At 47.5% G+C, this 21,024-nt stretch overlaps 1 protein-coding gene across 3 annotated transcripts; it reads right to left on the reverse strand.

Annotated features, from left to right (window-relative positions):
* Positions 1–2,047: 2,047 nt before the first annotated feature.
* Positions 2,048–15,915, reverse strand: LOC122746402 (zinc finger protein 883-like). Of its 3 annotated transcripts, none has more exons than XM_043991977.1 (5): positions 15,855–15,915; positions 15,241–15,348; positions 11,713–11,839; positions 11,399–11,488; positions 2,048–6,054 (listed from the first exon to the last, which is right to left on the reverse strand). In XM_043991977.1, the coding sequence occupies exons 2-5, from the start codon at positions 15,262–15,264 to the stop codon at positions 4,523–4,525; spliced, it is 1,773 nt and encodes a 590-aa protein (XP_043847912.1). In that variant the 5' UTR covers positions 15,265–15,348; positions 15,855–15,915; the 3' UTR covers positions 2,048–4,522. The 3 variants fall into 3 exon arrangements, with proteins under 3 accessions (XP_043847912.1, XP_043847910.1, XP_043847911.1); XM_043991975.1 differs by having other exon boundaries at positions 15,169–15,348; XM_043991976.1 differs by having other exon boundaries at positions 15,169–15,348; positions 15,741–15,893.
* Positions 15,916–21,024: the final 5,109 nt, after the last annotated feature.

A 21,024-nucleotide genomic window follows, 5' to 3' on the forward strand; every position in this document is an offset into this window, starting at 1 on the left:
AGCAGGGACCCAAGGAGAAGACTTCAGCAATCAAAGAAGAGCTGATGAGCACCTGAAGTGATGGTATGTGAGAGGTCGTGGAGGCAGAATAGGCCCTGCTCAGCCACTAAGTGCGAGTGGCAGAGGATTAAGGGAGAAAGATGAGGCAGGTGTTGTGAACCTGGCTAACTGGAAGGATGGTGGTCATGACAGTAATAGGGAAATTTGGAGGAGAATGAGGGTTTGTTTGGTTTTGGGAGATGCTGAGTTTGAGATGCCCATACAGTATGGGGTGATGCAAGCCTGGAGCTAAGGGAAAAGAACTGGGCTTGGCATGGAAGAGAGTAACCTGCACAGGCAGAACTCAATCCATGGCCAGTGACACAAACTGAGAGAGAGTGTACAGAAGAGGGTCCAGGATGCCACAAAGACTGAGAGAGACAGGCAGGAGAAGACCCAGGGAAGTATCCAGGGGACAAGGACTGCAGAGGCCATTCTACTAGAACAATGACTAAATCATTGGTGACCTTGGGCACAACAGGTTCAGTGAAGTGATGGGGTCATGAGGCAGCTTAAAGTAAATGGCAGATGACAAAATGGAAGTACCAAGTGTGAATGGTGTTTTCTTTAAGCCTGGCTAAGAGGAGCTGACCTCCAGGAGACAAGCAAAAGCTATGTGAGATCTAATCACATTTTTTTTTTGTGAGGTGATGAGGGTTAAGTGACTTGCCCAGGGTCACACAGCTAGTAAGTGTCAAGTGTCTGAAGCTGGATTTGAACTCAGGTCCTCCTGAATCCAAGGCCAGTGCTTTATTCACTGCGCCACCTAGCTGCCCTTCAAGATCTCATCACATTTCTATCAAGTGAGAAAGAAGTCAATAGATAAAAAGGGGAGAAGATAAGAGTGGGGCAAGTGCTGGAGGAAAGGGACAACTATTTTCTAATTATAGGAGATTCAATTTCTCAGGTGGGTTATTGCCAATCGGTACTTAGCTGTTGCCACCTTTTGACTTGAGAGGAGGGAACTAACACTCACATCAATGTGTTGGTTCCCTCTATTGGCTCCATGGCACATTTTCAACAGAACTGAAATGAAGACGTTCTGAGGAATCTCCTCCTCCCATCAATAACTTGGGTAGTGGCTGAGGATCTACTTCTCTGACACGGTCCCCCAATACTTCTCCATGCCGAGGGCCATGCAGGGCAGACCCTAGAGTCATAGAATGGAGAAGGCAGGAAGCTAGAGCAAGAAGGGGATCCCTGACCAAGTCCTCCAACAGTGAGGAAGAGCCCATCTAGCCCAGACTTCAAAATGACATGCTTCAGTCTCCCTAAGGATTCCTCATTCTCCCTATTCTCTCCAGGCTCTGCTTTACTCCTGAAGCCCCAATCCCACAGTAATCTTGCCAGCACATGCCCAAGCACCTTTGAAGTGTCCTTTTCTCTTTCTCTTCTCAAAGAGAACAAGCCTAAATGAAAAAGGCCAAATGGAATGATCTGAGGTCCAGACAACCAACACACTGCTCAGCTGACCCTGGGGTCCAGGCTGCTAAGAGAGTTTAACACAACAAAATTAAAATGTTTCCCCCTCTGTGATAATATAATGGGATTTAGCAGATACTCAAAGGCCCACCTAGAGATTAATCTAAACTGATTCAATTAAGTGAGAGTGATTGACTGCTGATTAGCCTACTTCAAGTTAACTAGATTGTAAGCACACCTGACTAGCCTTTAAGAAGGTATTGTTGGGGGGGGGGTGGCTAGGTGGCGCAGTGGATAAAACACCGGCCCTGGATTCAGGAGTTCCTGAGTTCAAATCCGGCCTCAGACACTTGACACTTACTAGCTGTGTGACCTTGGGCAAGTCACTTAACCCCCATTGCCCCACAAAAAACCAAACCAAAATAAATAAATAAGACTTGTGGTAACCCATCCCTCAAATCCCTTAAAAAAAAAAAGAAGTTATTGTTCTCAGAAACTAAAGACTTTGAACTTAACTTGAGACCACCTTCTAGTCCAGTGAACCAATGGATTTAAATGACGTTAACCAATCAGCTTGAAGCAGTGTGTAAGGCCCGCCCATGCTCTGGACCTATAAAAAGCTTCCACACTCAGTTTGAGTTCATGATTGAAGCAGGCTCCTGGTGGAGGACTTGAGGAAGAATCTGACCAGGCTGGAACTCTAGGCTAAATAAGCCTTTTCTTAGTTTTCTGAATTCCATGTGGATAACTGGTAGGCTTTAATAAATGCTTAATGCCCAAAGACTGGTACTCAAACTTCTCATTTAAGGCGACCACACAATTTAGATTTTAAACAACACACCTCTCACTGATGGTGAGTTAGAAGGGACCTTGGGAGCATTTTGTCCAACCTGTACCAGAACAGTAGTCCCCTCTATAACACCCCTGATTTAGCCAACCAGCCTTGGCATGAACACTTTTTTTTTTTTAGGGAGGCAATTGGGGTTAAGTGACTTGCCCAGGGTCACACAGCTTGTAAGCGTCAAGTGTCTGAGGCCGGATTTGAACTCAGGTAGTCCTGACTCCAGGGCCGGTGCTCTATCCATTGCCACCTAGCTGCCCCTGCATGAACACTTTCAATAGACAGAACCCCTGGAAACAACCTATTCCATTTTTGCATAGCTCTAATTACTGGGAAGTATTTTCTGGACACCAATCCTAGATCTGCTTCTGCAACCCAGTACAGTGCTATCTCAGGCCTTTGAAGCCAAGCAGAATAAGTCTTAGCCCCTTTCCCCTTATAACTCTTGAAAGCAGTTATTATGAATAGTTAAGAGACTGAGTAAATAGACGGTACTACTGAATTGGTGGCATCCATCTGGTGCTCTCTAGTACAAAGATGTCTGGAAATAAAGTTAATCTGCTTCATTAGAGGTGATACTTTCACCCTTAGGGATAAATGAGATTCCTAAAATTATGGAGAGAAGATGAAATCAAAGGCACAAGGTACGGCTTTGGGAAAAGGCCAAGGGGCAGCAAAGATGAAAGAGAACCAACACAGCAGAGTGGAAATTATGTTGAACTTGGAATCAGGAGAACAGGGTTTGAGTTTTACAGCTGACAATCACTAGCTATGAGACCATGGGCATGCCATTCAAGTGTTCCAGGTCCCTAATCTATAAAATGGGGGTGACAATCTTTGTTCTACCTCTGGGGCCATTGAGAGGAAAGCACAAGATGTAGCAAAGGCAATGGGAAAGGAAGGTGTGGTTAACAGTGTCATATTCTCCAAAGAGGATGAAGACTTTCTGAGGAGGCCATGGGACTTGGCTTTTAGAAGACCATTGCTACTTTTGAGAGAACAATTTCAGTAAAGGAGTTGTGACATGGATCACAAGTTGTAGAAGATATGGTCAGTGGTGATACATTGGAGGCAGGGCACTCACATAACCATGGGCAACTCTCAACTTCTCTTAGCCTGTTTCCTCATCTATAAATTGGGGATAATAATACTTGTAGAAGTTATGCCACAAAGTCTTTGTGAGGATGAAATCAGACAAGTAAAGTCCTTTGTAAACCTTTTTCTTCTTTGTAAACTTTTAAAAGGGACGTAAATGCAAGCTCATCTTGTCATTGGATATAGGCAGCTCTTTTGAAAGTTTGACAGTGAAGGGAAAGAGAATTGGATGAGGTAGTGAGTTTATGGATAGGTCTGTGGGGTGGTTGTTTGGTGTGCACATATATATGTGAATTTGAATTGAGGACATCTGAGCAGACAGCTGGGAAAGATTCAGCCAAGGACAGATTTAAGATTCTGGAGAGGCACAGGATGCTTGCTAGAGAGAGCCCTTATGATGAACAGAAGGGGGTGAAATTAGAGACACAGGAAAAGGGCCAAAGAGATACAAGTTGAGGATTCTAGGTTTTGATGAATGGAGTCAAAGGAGAAAATGCCCATCAGTCTAAATCATCAGCTAGAAGGGGGAAGAGCTGGAAGAAGGAAATGGGACTTAAAGGAAAGTTGGAGTTCTCCCTGTGTGAAGTTTAACAGGGATTTGCTCCATCTATTTTGAGATTTCCCTTACGTTTAAATTTTCTGATTTCTTTTAAAAACGATGGTGATTTTTGTTTTTACATCAGTCACATCCAGATACATTCCCCTATCCCAGAGCTGAACTCTCTTGTAAAAAGCAGCAGACACAGTGATCGACTCGAACAACATATGCAACATTCTGCCACTGTAACCCTTCACCTTTCTGCCAAGAGGAGGAAGATATGTTTCATTATCTGTTCTCTGGGACCAAGCTTAACCACTATAATGACGCAAATTTCAACTTCTGCATAGTGTTGACATTTGTATCATGGTATTCACAGTGTATACAAATCTTCTGGTTCTGCCTACTTCAGAGTCAGTTCATATTAGTCTTCTCAAGTTTCTTTGAATTCCTTGCACATATCATTTCTTACTGCACAACAGTTCTCCACTGCATATATGTTCAGCCAAGAAATTCACAGGTGATATGAATTCTCTAATTTCTAGGAAAACACACTCTAGCTAAATGCCTTCTGATTATTATATTTATTAGATTTTTCCCTCATAAGGCTTCTCTCCATTGTGAATTCGGTAATGTTGAGTAAGGTGCTTGCTCAGACGGAAGGCCCTCCCACATTCCTTACATTCATGAGGTTTCTCTCCTGTGTGAATTGTCAGATGTTCAGTGAGTCCTGTGTTTCTGCTGAAGGCCTTTCCACATTCATTGCATTCATAACGTTTCTCTCCAGTATGAACTCTTTGATGACGAGTAAATTCTGTGTTCCGACGGAAGGCTTTCCCACATTCATTACATTCATAAGGTTTTTCTCCAGTATGAATTCTCTGATGTAGATGTAGTCCTGTGTTCAGACGGAAAGTCTTTCCACATTCATTACATTCATAAGGTTTTTCTCCAGTATGAACTGACTGATGTCGGGTAAGTTCTATGTTTCGGCGGAAGCACTTCCCACATACAGAACATTCATAAGATTTCTCTCTAGTATGAATTATCTGATGTCGAGAAAGCAATGCACTCTGGTGGAAAGTCTTCCCACATTCATTACATTCAAAAAGTTTCTCTCTAGTATGAGTTCTCTGATGTACAGTCAGCTGTGTGCTCCAGCAGAAGGTCTTCCCACATTCGCTACATTCATAAGGTTTCTCTCCAGTGTGAATTCTCTGATGAATAGCAAGTTGTGTACTCCGGCTAAAGGCTTTCCCACATTCATCACATCCAAAAGGTTTCTCTCCAGTATGGACTTTCTGATGTTCAGAAAGCTGTGAGCTCCTTCGAAAACCCTTCCCACATTCATTACATTTATGAGCTTTATCTCGAGTATGAATTATCTCATGCTGAGTAAGTCCCTTTCTCTGGTGGAAGGACTTCCCACACCCATTACATTCATAAGGCTTCTTACCGGTATGAATTCTCTTATGTACAGTAAGCTGTGTGCTCCGGCGGAAGGCCTTTCCGCATTCATTACATCCATAAGGTTTTTCTCCAGTATGAATTCGATGATGTTCAGCAAGCTGTGAACTTCGACAGAAGGATTTCCCACATACATTACATTCATATGGTTTTTCTCCAGTGTGAATTCTCTGGTGTATAGTAAGTTGTGTGCTCCATCGGAAGGCCTTCCCACATTCAATGCATTCATAAGGTTTCTCTCCTCTGTGAATTCTCTGGTGTCCAGTAAGCCCTGTGCTCCCCCGGAAGACTTTTCCACATTCATTACATTCAAAAGATTTTTCTGCAGCATTAAGCCTCTGACCCTGAAGGAAATCTGACTTATACTCAGAGCATTTTCCCTGTGCAAGATACTTATAAATTACCTTCTTTGAGTAGATGCGATTACATTTTTGCCTGGTTGCATTCAGCCTGAAGCTCTTCCTATGTCTATTACATCTATGGAGATTACTCTGCTTATTGCTTGGCTCTCTTTCTACCCTATCATGCCATTCCCAGAATCTCCTTGAATTGGAGATATGAGGACTATCCTTTGGTAATCTGCGATTGGCTGTTGCCACAGAAAGGCTCGGCTCTGGAGTTGACACTGTGGTTTCAGGCCTCATCTCCCAAACTGAAAGAAAGGGGAAAAAAATGTAAATATTTCCTCTTTATGCCCTTTGCCATAATCATACAAATCTTTTGGCTCTAAGACCAATCTGCTTTCTTTCTTTCTTTCTTTCTTTTTTTTTTTGGTGAGGCAATTGGGGTTAAGTGACTTGTCCAGGGTCACACAGCTAGTTAAGTGTCAAGTGTCTAAGGCTGGATTTGAACTCAGGTCTTCCTGAATCCAGAGCCAGTGCTCTATCCACTGCACCACCTAGCTGCCCCCAAATCTGCTTTCTTTAAAATTAAATACCCATGGAGCACCGGCCCTGGAGTCAGGAGTACCTGAGTTCAAATCCGGCCTCAGACACTTAATACTTAACTAGCTGTGTGACCCTGGGCAAGTCACTTAACCCCAATTGCCTCACTAAAAAAATAAATAAATAAATAAATACCCATGGAACAGCTAGGTGGAGATAGAGTACTGGCCCTGGATTCAGGAGGACCTGAGTTCAAATCCAGCCTCAGACACTTGACACTTAACTAGCTGTGTGACCCTGGGCAAGTCACTTAACCCCAATTGCCTCACAAAAAACCCCCAAAACCCAAAACAAAAATTAAATACCCATGAGAAACTTAATGTTGAATGTTGATACAAACAGCTAGTTTGCTTAGTAACTGTAAGTGAATGAATTTCACTCTATAAATATAAGAACTTTTCCCCCCAGTTACTTCCCCATAAATGTCCATCACAATTCTTTGACCATTTATTCTCACTTCTTGCCTTCATGATCACAGTATGACACCCTCTGAACCATTCCAACCCGCCCTCACCTGGGTAGACTGTCTCCAGAAGGAAGTTGGCTACCATGCCCCTCAAGGTTCTGGGGGTTACCCTGAGACACTAGCATCTATATCCCACTGATACCCACCTAGGAGCTTCAATCGCTTTTTAGCAAATCACTTATTCACCAGGTACAGTAGATCAGCTAGTAGCAGACATCCCCCAGAAGCTGGAGGCCCCTTTCCTTTTATACATGAGAACCCTGGGGAGGGCAGGCTCAGACTTAGAGTAAGATGCATGTGTGGGGAACACAACTTCAGCATCATCACTTGAATTTCTATAGAGCTTTACCAACGTGATCTCAATTGGGCCTCATGATAACTTTGGGAGATGGGCGCTATTAATCCTCATTTTACAGATGAGAAAACTGAGGTAAACAGAGGTGACTTACCCAGGGTCACACAGCTAGTTGGTATGTGAGGTCAGATTTGAACTCGGGGCTGACTCCGGGGCTGGTACCCTATGCCTGATGGTGCCCCCAGCTGCCTTGTCACAAGGGGCTACCTCCCAACTCCTGGCTACCTCAATCCTTGTTTTCAAATACTCATTGGTTCCCCTTAAGTACAGCTCTCTAGGGGCAGCTAGGTGGCACAGTGGATAGAGCACCGGCCCTGGAGTCAGGACTACCTGAGTTCAAATCTGGCCTTAGACACTAAACGCTTACTAGCTGTGTGACCCTGGGAAAGTCACTTAGCCCCAATTGCCTCACTAAAAAAAAAAAAGTACAGCTCTCTGCTGGGCTTGGAGAGTCAGAGACTTTGGAGGATCCATCCAAGGGGTCAGATCCTCAAAACTGCCACCATCCTCTGGTGACTGTCTTTCCACAACCATCTGCGGATACTTACTCTCTCATCAGCATGCACTACCCCTCTGGCAGACTGCTCCTGACCCTGGGAGGCATCTGGTTGTCTAATGGGACCTTAAGATCCCCTAATTCACATGGTTGCTGGGGGGAGAGGTGGAGAGGGAGAAGGACAGAAACTCTTCCCTAAGTAGGGGCTTGGCTGGACCCCCTCCCCCACCCCTACCAGTCTGGCCTGTACCTGGTTCTTTCAACCAATCACAAGCTGTTCCCCGTGAGGCTCATCGGTCTTCCTCCCAATAACCAAAGTGCTTTATTCCTCTCAAATTAAGGATTTCATCATCTCCAGTTGACTCTGGAAATGACTCTGGATCGCCTGACGGAGTCACTTGTCTGGGCCTTCTGGATCTAAAGCCAAATTAGAAACTCCCACCCTTATGATCTCCTCCCCGTTCCCAGTTCAACACCTGCAGGTTCTTGGACAAGTGAGGGTTTCTGTCCCAAACTCTGACAAGCACCGTCCTTTTCCAAGGCCTTGTCTTTCCCTAGTACTTAGCGCAGTGCCTCGCACACAGCAGTCACTTAATAAATGCTTCTGGACTTGACTCATACTAAAGAATCCCTGGGGGAAAACCTTTGTAGCACAATTCCTGTCTTTCTATTCCTCCCAACGCAGAGTATTCGTCTAAAACACAGACCTCGTGTTATAAAATCCTCATGGATTACAGGCTGTCTTGGTGCCTGTCCCAACCCAAAGGTGACAATGAGAGGAAAGAGGAACAGAAAGCAGAGCCACCCACCCTTGGAGAGAAAACTCCTAGGTCATGGCGGGCTTTCCTCTCCATCCTCATGAACTAAGGGCCTGAGCCCAAGGGAAAGTCAGAAGTTGTTGGGGGGACACTTCCTAGGGATTCCCTTCAGCACCAAGGGGCCACCCCACTGGATGTCCAGACAATCTACCGAAGGTTCAGAAATACATTTCCTTTGGGTCCCTTTGCCGAGGGCCCCCCACATTTCCCCAAAGGATTCAGGCCAATGTTCAGTCCATAGGAGATGAGTGAGAATGAGCTAAGAACCTGGAAACTGCAAGGATGATGACTCCCTCAACAAGGACAGCGGGGACAGCTGGGTATGAAGATGTTCTCTTTGGTCCTGCAGGTGATGGGGAGCCACTGTAGAGTAACTAAGGGAGATCCTATTGGTCGAGCTCCTAGCAAACCTACAAGTGCTCTAGAAATGTTAGCAGTTATTATTATTTCCCAAGCAAAAACAGGTGGGAGAAGATGAAGATGGAGCGGATGACACAGTCCTGGGACAAGGCCAAAGCCTGAGAGGAGTCCAAGGTGTCAAGGGAAGCCAAGGACGATGAAAGGCTCTCCTCTGAGAGACAAGAGGACCCAAGAGGAGATGGGAGCCATGTTCAGGGTGGACGGGACAGTGAAAACTGACCGCAGCAGGAAGGCAGAGCTGCTCCAGGTGCTGCTGTTTGTTCTCCTTGCCCAGGAGATGGTGCCACAGAAAGGGCTGGAAGGGAAGAGATGCTCAGACAAGTAAGGAGATGGAGAAGGGCCCTGGATGAGCTGGAGCCCCCTGGCCCAGGGATGCCTGAAGGGGCTCCCAGGGAGAAGGCCTCCAGAGGGGCCCACCCTGGCCCCAGGGTTCAGTGAAGAAGGAAAGAACAGAATGCGAAAAGCACAGGCCAATGGGACTGGCTCGGACTCCTTGTGAAATTCTAGAACGTTTTCTGTTCAACATCTAAAGGATATTTATTTTTCCCATTTCATCTGATATTCTCAAAGAATCTTTCCGTTCAATGGAATTCCATTTCAGGTTGGTTCTCAAACCTCAGCAGTTAACATGAGCAGCTAACAATAAAAATAATAATTAATAACAACTAACATGTATGTAGTACTTTAAGACTTGCAAAGCACCTTAAATATATTATTTCAATTGATATACTTATCACGGCCTGAGCATGTCTTTATTCATGTAACACGAAAGGGATCAGGCCATGATTGACAGAATTACAATAAGGACTCACAAGTTGAAAAGGCATTTGCCAAATATCCTGGAAACTTTTGAATTAAGAGCACTTCATTCTCTGATGAACAGGCTTTAAGTTAAAAGAATATGGGGCAAAAAAAAAAAAAAAAAAGGAATATGGGGCAGCTAGGTGGCACAGTGGATAGAGCGCTGGCCCTGGATTCAGGAGGACCTGAGTTCAAATCCGGCCTCAGACACTTGACACTTACTAGCTGTATGACCCTGGGCAAGTCACTTAACCCTCACTGCCCTGCAAAAAAAAAAAAAAAAAGAATATGAGAGGAACATGCTTCTTAAAAAGTGCTAGTTCCTGCAGCTAGGTGGTATAGTGGATAAAGCACCAGCCCTGGATTCAGGAGTACCTGAGTTCAAATCCAGCCTCAGACACTTGACACTTACTGGCTGTGTGACCCTGGGCAAGTCATTTAACCCCCATTGCCCTGCAAAAAAAAAAAAAGTGCTAGTTCCTATGAGGCTCTAGAACGTATCTTTGTTTTGTTTTGGTTTTTTGGTGAGGCAATTGGGGTTAAGTGACTTGCCCAGGGTCACACAGCCAGTAAGTGTTAAGTGTCTAAGGCCGGATTTGAACTCAGATCCTCCTGACTCCAGGGCCGGTGTTCTATCCACTGCACCGCCTAGTTGTCCCTAGAACGTATCTTTAAAGACATGGGGGGCAGCTCGGTGGCGCAGTGGATAGAGCACCGGCCCTGGAGTCAGGAGTACCTGAGTTCAAATCCAGCCTCAGACACTTAACACTTACTGGCTGTGTGACCCTGGGCAAGTCACTTAACCCCAATTGACTCACTAAAAAAACAAAAAACAAAACAAAAAACAAAACAAATAAAGACATGGGCTGGGCGTCCAGAAAAGGATACAGCCATTGCTGAGTGCTGGCCTGGCTTCATCCAGAAGAGCCCAGAACAGGCGGCTCCAATTGTCCGGCCAACAAGGGCTATGCTGCTCAGAGAGTTCACCAGGATCTTGGTCCAGGTTTTGGCCAAGTCTCTGCTAGACCACAGGGCAATGCCCTGGATCCAGGGCCCCAGAAGAGGAGCCAGTCAGGGTCTGGAGGTCTAAGGGACAGCCCCAGGAACTGAGGTTGGGCCTCAGTTTATTAATGACTTGGAAGGAGGCTTGGGCAGCAGGCTTCATCAAGTCTGCCAGCGACACAGAGGGAAGAAGGAGCCAGGATCCAGAAAGGTCTCAGCCTGCTGGAGCACTGGGGTGAATGGGACACTGAGAAATGTAATAGGGATAAATGTCGATGCCAATGTGGGTCTAAATGTGGGAGACGGAGAGGCACTATCAGCCCACGGCAAGTCTGAAGAGGATCTTGGTGTTTCAGTGGACCAAGGCAGCAGAGGGATGTATCCACCAGTCTAGCTAAGACATTAGAAGAGGCTGAACCCGGAAGAGGGAGCCAGAGCCTGGTGCTCCTCTGTACTGGTCAGCCTGAGTCTGGACAAGAGGTTCAGTTAAGTGACTGTGCCCAGAATGAAGAGGAAAGAGCAGACTGGGGGGGGGGGGGGCGGTGTGAGAAGAACCTGACATGGCCGATTCTGCAGGAATCCGACAGTGAATCTGTGCAAACATATCCATGAAGAGACCCCCCCCCCAGCAGCCGGCAGGCCAGGCCCAGGCAGACGGGGCTCCAGTGGCACCGGGACCCACCCACCTCCTCACCTGGGGGTCCCGGGATGTCTCTGTCCAGCATCCAGGGCGCTTCCCCTCTCTCCAGATGCTCAGTCACGGCTTGTGTGGAGAGTTCGAGTCCTGCTTATTGGAAATGGGACAGGTGAGGATGGGGGCGGGCAGGAACAGTGGGCACGCCAGGAAGGGGGGGGGGGGCTGCGGGGGCCTCAGGAGGCTCCTCGTCATGTGCGGGGGAGGGGCCGCCCTGAGCCCCCAGCCTGTCTCTGGGGATCAGTCGGGGGAGGAAGGGAGGAGCCCCCAAACCCCTGCCCGCCCTGCGCCCTCCGGGGCAGGTGGGGCCTCACCCAGGCACACCAGGTTCCGGTAGTTCTCCAGCATCACCTCCCGGTACAGCTCCTTCTGAGAGGCGGAGAGCCGCCCCCACTCCTCCTGGGTGAAGGGCACAGCCACGTCCCGGAACGTCACGGGGCCCTGCAGAGGACGGCCTGGGTCAATGTGCCCTGGGCAATCGTCGCCCTCCTGGTGCCCCAAGGTTCTGCCCAGGACCTTCCTCCCCGCCCCACGCCGCCCACCACCCAGCGGGCAGCCCGCACTGGGCGTCCCCCGGACATCTGACAGCAAGCCGTCTACAACAGAGCTCGCTCCCTTTCACTTCTGGGGGGCAGCTGGTGGGGCAGTGGGTGCAGCACCACGTGGGGCCCGGAAGAGGAGTTCGAATCCAGCCTCACACGCGATCTGCGTTATCTCGGGCAAGCTACTTTGCCTGTTTGCCTCAGTTTCCTCATCTGGAAAACGGGGATAACAGCACCTCCCCCCAGGGTTGTCGTGAGGATCACAGGAGATAATCACCGGAAAGCCCTTAGCGCAGTGCCTGCCACGTGGTGAGTGCCATAGAAATTTTAGCCATCATGATTGTGATTATTGGTATTATTATTGTTTGCCCCACACTCCCCCATCACTGTTGAGGACACCCTCCCTCATCTCCCCGTCCCCGGGCTCCTGACCGGGGTCATCCTTGTCCGCTGATACTCACCCCCCCATACCCCCCTCTAGTCCGCGGCCAAGTTGTTTCTACCCTCCCCGGGTCAGTCCAAAATGCCCCCTTCTCTCCTCCTCCAACACTGCCCCAGCCTGGGGCAGATCCTGTTTCCTCCTGCCTGCACTCCTACAATAGCCTCTGGGGGGTGGGGGGTCCTGTCTGCTTCAAGTCTCTCCTCCCTCCCACTGATCCTCTACTCGGCCTCCAAAGTGCTTTTCCTAAGGAGCAGGTGCGACTTGTCACTCCCTCACTCAGTAACCTGCTGCGGCTCCCGATTGTCACTCCCATCTTGTCTGTTCTCCTCTCCCATGCCTGTTGTTCCTGGCCTGAGACCCTCATTCAGGCCCTAGGCCCTTGGGCTTTGGCTGCCCTCACCAGACACCGCTGATGCTTCTTTTCTTTTCCTCCCCAGACTGATGTCCTTTGTCCAAAAAATGCCATTTTTTCTCTTAAAAATGCTTTGAATGATCTACTATAAAGGGGCCGTCATCAAAACTATCTGGTCCTGGCTAAGAAATAGAGGGGAGGATTGATGGAATAAGCACAGGAGACACAGTAGTAATGACATTAGTAATGTACTGTTTGAAAAACCCAAAGACTCCAGCTTCTGGGATAGGAACTCAGTATTTGACAAAACCTGCTGGGAAAACTGGAAGATGGTATTGCAGAAACTAGGCATAGACCAACATCTTATACCCTATACTAAAATAAGGTCAAAATGGGTACATGATTTAGACATAAGAGGTGATACCATAGGTAAATTAGGAGAGGAAGGAATAGTCTACCTTTCAGATCTTTGGAAAGGAGAGCAGTTTATGACCAAACAAGAGATAGAGAATATTATGAAATGCATAATGGATGATTTTGATTACATTAAATTAAAAAGGGTTTGTACAAACAGAAGCAATGCACCCCAAATTAGAAGGGATGCAGAAAGCTGGGAAACAATTTTTATGGCCAGTACTTCTGATAAAGGCCTCATTTCTAAAATATATCAGAGACTAAATCAAATTTATAAGAATCCAAGTCATTCCCCAATTGAGAAATGGTCAAAGGATATGAACAGGCAGTTTTCTGATGAAGAAATCAAAGCAATCTATTGCCATGTGAAAAAATGCTCTAAATCACTATTGATTAGAGAAATGCAAATTAAAACAATTCTGAGGTACCTCCTCACACCTATCAGATTGGCTAATATGACAAAAAGGGAAAATAATAAATGTTGGAGAAACTGTGGGAAAATTGAAACACTAATGCATTGTTGGTGGAGCTGTGAACTGGTCCAACCATTCTGGAGAGCAATTTGGAATTATGCCCAAAGGGTATACCCTTTGACTCAGGAATACCACTATTAGGTCTTTTTCCCAAAGAGATCATAAAAAAGGGAAAAGGACCCACATGTACAAAAATATTTATAGCTGCTCTTTTTGTGGTAGCAAGGAATTGGAAACTGAGGGGTTGCCCATCAATTGGGGAATGGCTAAACAGGTTGTGGTACATGAATGCAATGGAATTCTCTTGTGCTGTAAGAAATGATGAGCAGGAGGAGTTCAGAGAAACCTGATTTGCATGAACTAATGACGAGTGAGAAGAGCAGAACCAGAACATTGTACACAGCATCATCAACATTGTGTGTTGATCAACTGTGATAGACTAGATTCTTCTCACCAATACAACGGTACAAGAAAGTCCCAAAGGACTCATGATGGAAAAGGCTCTCCAAATCCAGAAAAAAAACTGTGGAATATGGATGCTGATTGAACCATACTATTTCTTTTGGTTTTGGTGCTGTTGGTTTTCTTTTTTGATGTTTTTCCTTTTTGCTCTGATTCTTCTCTTATAACATGACTAATGCAGAAATATGTTTAATGTTATTATGAATATATATATATATATATATATATATATATATATAATTACCTATATCATATTACCTGCTGTCTAGGGGAAGGGGGGAGGGAGAAAAATTTGAAATTGGAAATCTTATAAAAACAAATGTTGAAAATTATCTCTACATGTAACTGGAAAATAATAAAATACTTTTATTAAAACAAAACAAACAACTGGGACTTTTTATGATCTTTCAATAAATATATATTGAATACCTACCAAAAAAAATGCTTTAAATGAGCATGAATTGTCTCTGGCTCCCACCACCCCCTACTGAAAAATGCAAAGTGAAACCCTCACAACAAAGCTTCTCCTGGGGGGCTCAGGGTCGGGGTCACCCTGGAGCCCTCGGGGTAAAGGGCCTCTCCAGCTGACCCTCAGAAGCAGATGTTCCTGCCTTCCCTACCTATTGTTCATCTTCCTGACTTGCTCCAATTCCTTCCTCCTTTCTCTCTCTATATTCTCTGCTCTGGGACGGCTCTGGAAGGAGCCGGTGCGAGGGAGAGTTCGGGCAACGTGAGGATGAGATACCCCCCCAACTCTGATTTAAAAAGAACTGGATACTGACAACCTCTAAAGCCCGTGCCAAGGCTAAGGGTGGCCAGGCCTCAGAGCTGCCCAGCGGGGGAGCCCCCCCAAGGGCACTGTGGGGCACCCCCTCCCCGGGTAGGGGAGCCCAGGGGTCAGCCCCAGACTGGGAGACACCCCTACAGATCCTCGTAAACACAGAGGCCAAGCGGTCACTCACTGACCCCCTGGTGGCCCGGACCCCCAAGGTAGGAGGGGACGGAAGCAAGGAGGGAAGTGTCAGGGGTGCCCACCCTCCCTGGAAGACCAGCGCTGGAACTCCTGGCCCACTTCTGTGGCATACCTCTCGGCATGGTGAGCTCACTACTGAGCCCAGACTGGACAAGGGTGTCCCCAGGGGAGGGGGGCCGCTCACCTGGGGAGCCCCTGGGGGGGCCATGCCCTCCTCCTCGGCCCCCCCTCCCCCGGTGGGCAGCTGGGGTCACCACAGGGAGGTCACTCACTCCTTCATTCTGCAGCAGGCCTAGGACAGAGAAAACCCGCCCACGCTCAATCAGTCAATCAACAAACGTACTGGTGGGGCCAGTCAGCCTAGGGAAAGCAGGGGCTTCAACACCCCGGGAGAGAAAGCCATGGGTTCAAGTCCTGCCTCTGACCCAGGGGCTCCCATGGAATCCCAGCCTGATGGCCCCGCCCCCTCTCCTTGCTCAGCTCAGGAAGGTGGAGGTGACAGGAGAGGGAGAGGACCCGGCCAAGGGGCGGGGCATGGGGCAGGCCACGCGCAGGGGGCGGGGCGACCTGGCCGGTTCATTCCGCCCTTCACCAGATCAGGAGGGACGGGGCAGAAGCTGCCCGCTGATTGGCTCAGTGGCCGAATCCCACCCCACGCTAACCAATGGGCGCCCCCGCTCTCACGTTCCGGCCACCGCCCACACCGCGCCTTCTCCTCGCTCTTCGCCCTTTCTCGAGGACCCGAAAGCAGGCTTCGGGGCTCCCCGCGACCGCTCCTGACCTCCAGCCCGAACTCACCTGGGTCCGGGACACAGGAGGCGGCAGTGGAGGACGGAGAGGGGAAGTGACGCCACGTGATTCCGCGCCGGAACCCCGCCCTGGGGGGGGGGCGGAAAGAGCCTTTGTTCGCACAGCCTTCTGGGAAACGTAGTCTGCGGGCCGGTGCAACATGGGCACATGTTCGGAGCGCTTTCCGGGGCCCGCCCCCAGCTGGGCCCCTCCCTCTCCCGGGCCCCCGTTCCCTCTTCTCCCTTGCCTCCACCAGCACTGTCCACCCACGCTGGGCAGGGACCGTACAGTGCCCACGGGGAGGGTCCGCCGAGACCACCCGCCCTGCTGGGCATCCAAGAGAGGAGCCGGAGCTGGTGGGGGCGGGAAGTTGGACTAATTGATCAATTAGTGAAGACTTTGTTCGCTTGATGGCTTTGATTGATTACTTGTTCTTAACTCAGCCAAAGTCAATAAAGGCCTTAGTCCTCCGGGATCTCATAAAGTCCATTTGGATAACAAGGCAGCTCCATCAAATCCAGGTGATCCATACATTCATTTTTTTTTTTTTGGTGAGGCAATTGGGGTTAAGTGACTTGCCCAGGGTCACACAGCTAGTAAGTGTTAAGTGTCTGAGGCCGGATTTGAACTCAGGTCCTCCTGAATCCAGGGCCGGTGCTCTATTCACTGCGCCAACTAGCTGCCCCTGATCCATACATTCATATTAACAGGCACATAGTACCAGGATGTGGATTCTGGTTAATATATGATACAATTTTGAAATTATGCTCCTTTGATCTTGGGGACAGTTTGTATGTGACTTCCAGGTTTCCTTTTGCAATCGTCCTGACTCACAAGGCAGGTCTCTGAACAAGATACAATTTTAACACAGGGATAAAAACCTAGTTTTTATTATACTTAACCATAGGTTCAGGATTTAAAAATGAACAAAGATTAGGATCCTAAAGAGGCTTTTAAAGATAAAATTATGAGGGGGCGGCTAGGTGGCGCAGTGGATAAAGCACCGGCCCTGGATTCAGGAGTACCTGAGTTCAAATCCGGCCTCAGACACTTGACACTTACTAGCTGTGTGACCCTGGGCAAGTCACTTAACCCCCATTGCCCCGCAAAAAAAAAAAAAAAAAAAAAAGATAAAATTATGTCTGTGATGAGAAATAATTCTTTTACCTATTGCAATCATGTATTCTTTAGGCTAAAAACGTTAAAGAAAAGACATTCATTAAAAAAAAAAAGACATTCATAATCCCATGCTTGTATCCACATCTTGTTGACTTTGGGGACATGTCCCAAATTGCTCTCCAGACTGGCCAGATTGGTTCATGAGTTCCCTACCATAGCACACACGTCCCAGTTTCCCTAGAGTCCCTCCACCGATTCTCATTGTCCCTCTTTTGGTCAATGTTGCCTCCTGAAGAGTGTGAGGGAGAACCTCATAGATGCTTTAATTTACATTTCTCTAATCATCAGCACTTTGGAGCATTCCCTCCTACATCTGTTGAGAGCTTGGGTGTCTTACTTTAAGCAATGCCCATGTTATCTCTTGGGGAAAGGCTCTTATGCTTATAAATTTGAACTGGCACCTTTTGTATCTCAGATGAGACCCTGAGCACAGAAACTTGCTATAAAGATTTCCCCCATGTCATTTCTCTTCTCATTTTTAACTTTATTAATTACCTTTGTTTCTGCAAAACTATAAAAATGTTTGTAATGTCCATTGTCCAATTCACCGTCTCTCCTCTCTGTCTCTCATTTGGTCGTGAGCTCTTCCTTGAGCCATAGGGAGGATAAAGCCTTTCTTTGATTAGGATCAGTCTTGTTTCCTGGGTTTCACAACTGTGGGTAGCAGCATCCCCAGCTCCTGGACAAGCACTCAAAGTAACAAATACATGTTGGGTACAGGACAGCTTTTATCTCACCAGACATAAAATGCAAAGACACAAAGGCATCAAGTCCATAAACTAAAGTAGAAAACGCATCCAGGGCCTTAAAATAACAAGTAATTTCCCATCTCTGGTGAGCCCTACTTTTCACCTGCACCTGGGGCTGTTAGTGCGTGCCTAGACCTCGAGAGGGCATCCTTCCACTTCAGAAGTGGAATACTGGAGCATGCACGGGGACATTCTGTGAATGACACCAATTGGCTTTTTGCTTAGCTTTGGAGCTTTTTCTTTCTTTCTTTTTTTTTTTTTTTAAGTGAGGCAATTGGGGTTAAGTGACTTGCCCAGGGCCACACAGCTAGTGTGTTAAGGGTCTGAGACTGGATTTGAACTCAGGTACTCCTGACTCCAGGGCCAGTGCTCTATCCACTGCGCCATCTAGCTGCCCCCACTTTGGAGCCTTTTCAAAAGCCCTGTCAGAGCTGACGACTCCCTGCCTCTGCCTGTGCCCCATTCACATGTGAGGTGCTGCTGGTTGTTCTTCATTTTTAAGAGGACCCCATTTGGGTTGGTTTGTTTTGGGCAAAAAACTGGGTTGGTCAGCCATTTCCTTCTTTTTTCCCATATAAATATTTTATTATTTTCCAGTTACATTTAGAGATAGTTTTCAACAATTGTTTTTATAAGATTTCTAGTTTCAAATTTTTCTCCCTCCCTTCCCTCCCTCCCCCGCGCCCCAAGACAGCAAGTAATCTGATATAGGTTATATATGTACAATCACATTAAACATATTTCTGCATTAGTCATGTTATGAGAGAAGAATCAGAGCAAAAAGGAAAAACCTCAAATAACAAAAACAATAGAAATAGCAGGCATTTCCTTCTGCAGTGCATTGTACAGGTGAGGAAACTGAAGCAAACTGCATTAAGTGACTTGCCCAGGGTCACACACTAGGAAGTGTCTGAGCCTAGATTTGAACTCAAGTCTTCCTGATTCCATGCTCAGTGCTCTATCTACTGTGCCAACTCACTGCCCTAAAATAGTTAGCCTATGGGATATAGTTTTCAGGTTCAAGCTAAACTTCTGATCACTATTTCTTAAATTTCATCTTCTAGGATTAAAGTGAATCCTCTGCACTCCTAGGATTTCCACTACCACTTCTCTATAAGACAACTCTGAAGCTTTGTCATCACTCCCTGCCTAGAACCTCCAACCCCTCAGCTTGTCCTTTAAAGCCTTCCCAAGGCCAGTCAATCCATAGTGACAAGAGGCACAAGCGGCTAGGGGTCTAATGGGGGAGACCAGTCAACAAACACATACAAACAAGCTGTGCACAGGATCAATGGGCAATAATGAATGGGGGGAAGGCGCTTGTGGAAGGTTTGGGCAGCTGGGAGGCACAACTGATGGAGTGAGGGGTCCAGAGTCAGGAGGACCCGAGTTCAAATCCAGCCTCAGGCGCTTCCTGGCTACGTGACCCTGGGCCAGTCAAGTCACCCTGTTTGCCTCAGTTTCTCCATCTGTAAAATGATCATGGCCAACAGCTCCAGGACCCTGCCAAGAAAACCCCAACGGGGTGAGGAAAGGACGGATGGGCAGAGCCACAGACAGGGAAGGCTCCCCATAGTGGGAGACTGGGGAGGTCAGTGGTTTGGACAGAGGAGGGGGCGCCTTCCAGGCACAGGGTGGGGGCAGTCACGAAGGGCTCAGACCCTAGAGGGGGCAAGTGTCTAACTGTCCAACCTCCTTTCTCGGCCTCCATTTAATCACATTGGGGCAGCTAGGTGGCGCAGTGGATAGAGCACCGGACCTGGAGTCAGGAGTACCTGAGTTCAAATCCGGCCTCAGACACTTAACACTTACTAGCTGTGTGATCCTGGGCAAGTCACTTGACCCCAATTGTCTCCCTAAAAAAAAAAAAGTCATTTAATCACATTGCCTTTACTACTTCCCAGCTCCCACCTCCATGCCTTTGCAAGGCTGTGCCCCACACCAGGCAGGCACTCCCTCCTCACTTCAGCTTCCATGTCCCCTCCTACAGGAAGCCTCCCACACTGCCCACGGGCCACAGGGACCAGCAGAAGGTAAGGACCACGTGGCCCAGGTCCAGAGTCATTCCTGATCACTGTTTCTTAGTGAGGAATGGGGAACTCCAAGCTTTATATTCAAAATTTCACTACCCAACAAACACCAATTCCACAGCATTACACACAGAGCAAATAGCAAAGTCCATGTGTCCAAGTCTATAGTAAAACAGAAATCAGAAAAAAAACATCCATAAGAGTATATGTACTGGGGCAGCTAGGTGGCGTAGTGGATAAAGCACCGGCCCTGTATTCAGGAGTACCTGAGTTCAAATCCAGCCTCAGACACTTGACACTTACTAGCTGTGTGACCCTGGGCAAGTCACTTAACCCTCATTGCTCTGCAAAAAAAAAAAAAAAAAAGTATATGTACTAGACAACACAGAGTGAAGGAGCATGCCCACTGAGAGTGATGGAGTGGGGACAGAGCCAAGATGGTAGAGAGTAACCAGCAAATCACTTGAGATCTTCTTCTATTCCCTCAAAAAAGAACATTAAATCAAGCCTCTGGACGGATTCTGAAACTCCAGAACCTGCAAAGAAACAGAGAGACAGTCTTCCAACCAGAGATAATTTAGAAGACTTCAGGAAAGGTCGGTCTCACTGGGGCAAAAGGGAGGCATAGAGAACACCCCGAGGGGGTTGGCCAAGTCAGCAGGAAGCTGTGGGCCACAACTGAGCAACTGAGGCCCCTGGATCCTGGCTCAACAAGCTGGTGGCGCAGCAGGACAGTGGTGAAACCCACCTGCACCAGCTGGGAGGGCAGGTTGCCAGCTGGACAGCAACCCATAGGACAGGTGCAACCAGGCCTACTGATCCTAGCTCGCAGCCAGCAAGCCCAGGGCAGTGAGAAATCCATAAGCCATAGAGGTCTCAGTGTAGAAAGCCAGTGACACAGCTCCTATACCCCAGCACAAGAAGCTTGAAACAGGGACTCTGGTGCCCCCAGAACTGACCTCAACTTTAAAAAAAAAAAGCTGAATTATTAGTAAGAAACAAAAAAGAGCTCTCACCATTGAGAGCTTCAGTATCACCAGGGAAGAGGCAAACACAAACTCAGATGAGGACAATACTCCCAAATTGACTACATGTGAAGCCTCAAGAGGGAAGATGGATTGGTCTCAAGAACAAAACGCCTTCTTGGAAGAGAGTGATAGAACTCAGCTCAGTCAAGTGTCCTGGATCTCAGCCAAAGGAAGCGCAGGATCTCTGGTGTGC

This window comes from Dromiciops gliroides, chromosome 3 (assembly GCF_019393635.1).
Source record: "Dromiciops gliroides isolate mDroGli1 chromosome 3, mDroGli1.pri, whole genome shotgun sequence".
NCBI lineage: Eukaryota > Metazoa > Chordata > Mammalia > Microbiotheria > Microbiotheriidae > Dromiciops > Dromiciops gliroides.

What these genes read in the sequence shown, in the direction of transcription:
- LOC122746402 (XM_043991975.1), bottom strand. Translation starts at nt 15,264, where the DNA reads ATGGCCCCCCCAGGGGCTCCCCAGGTGAGCGGCCCCCCTCCCCTGGGG. An exon ending in CCGGAACCTGGTGTGCCTGG is followed by an intron (nt 11,489 to 11,712) that starts GTGAGGCCCCAC and finishes TCCAATAAGCAG; the next exon opens with GACTCGAACTCTCCACACAA. An exon ending in AGACATCCCGGGACCCCCAG is followed by an intron (nt 6,055 to 11,398) that starts GTGAGGAGGTGG and finishes CCTTTCTTTCAG; the next exon opens with TTTGGGAGATGAGGCCTGAA.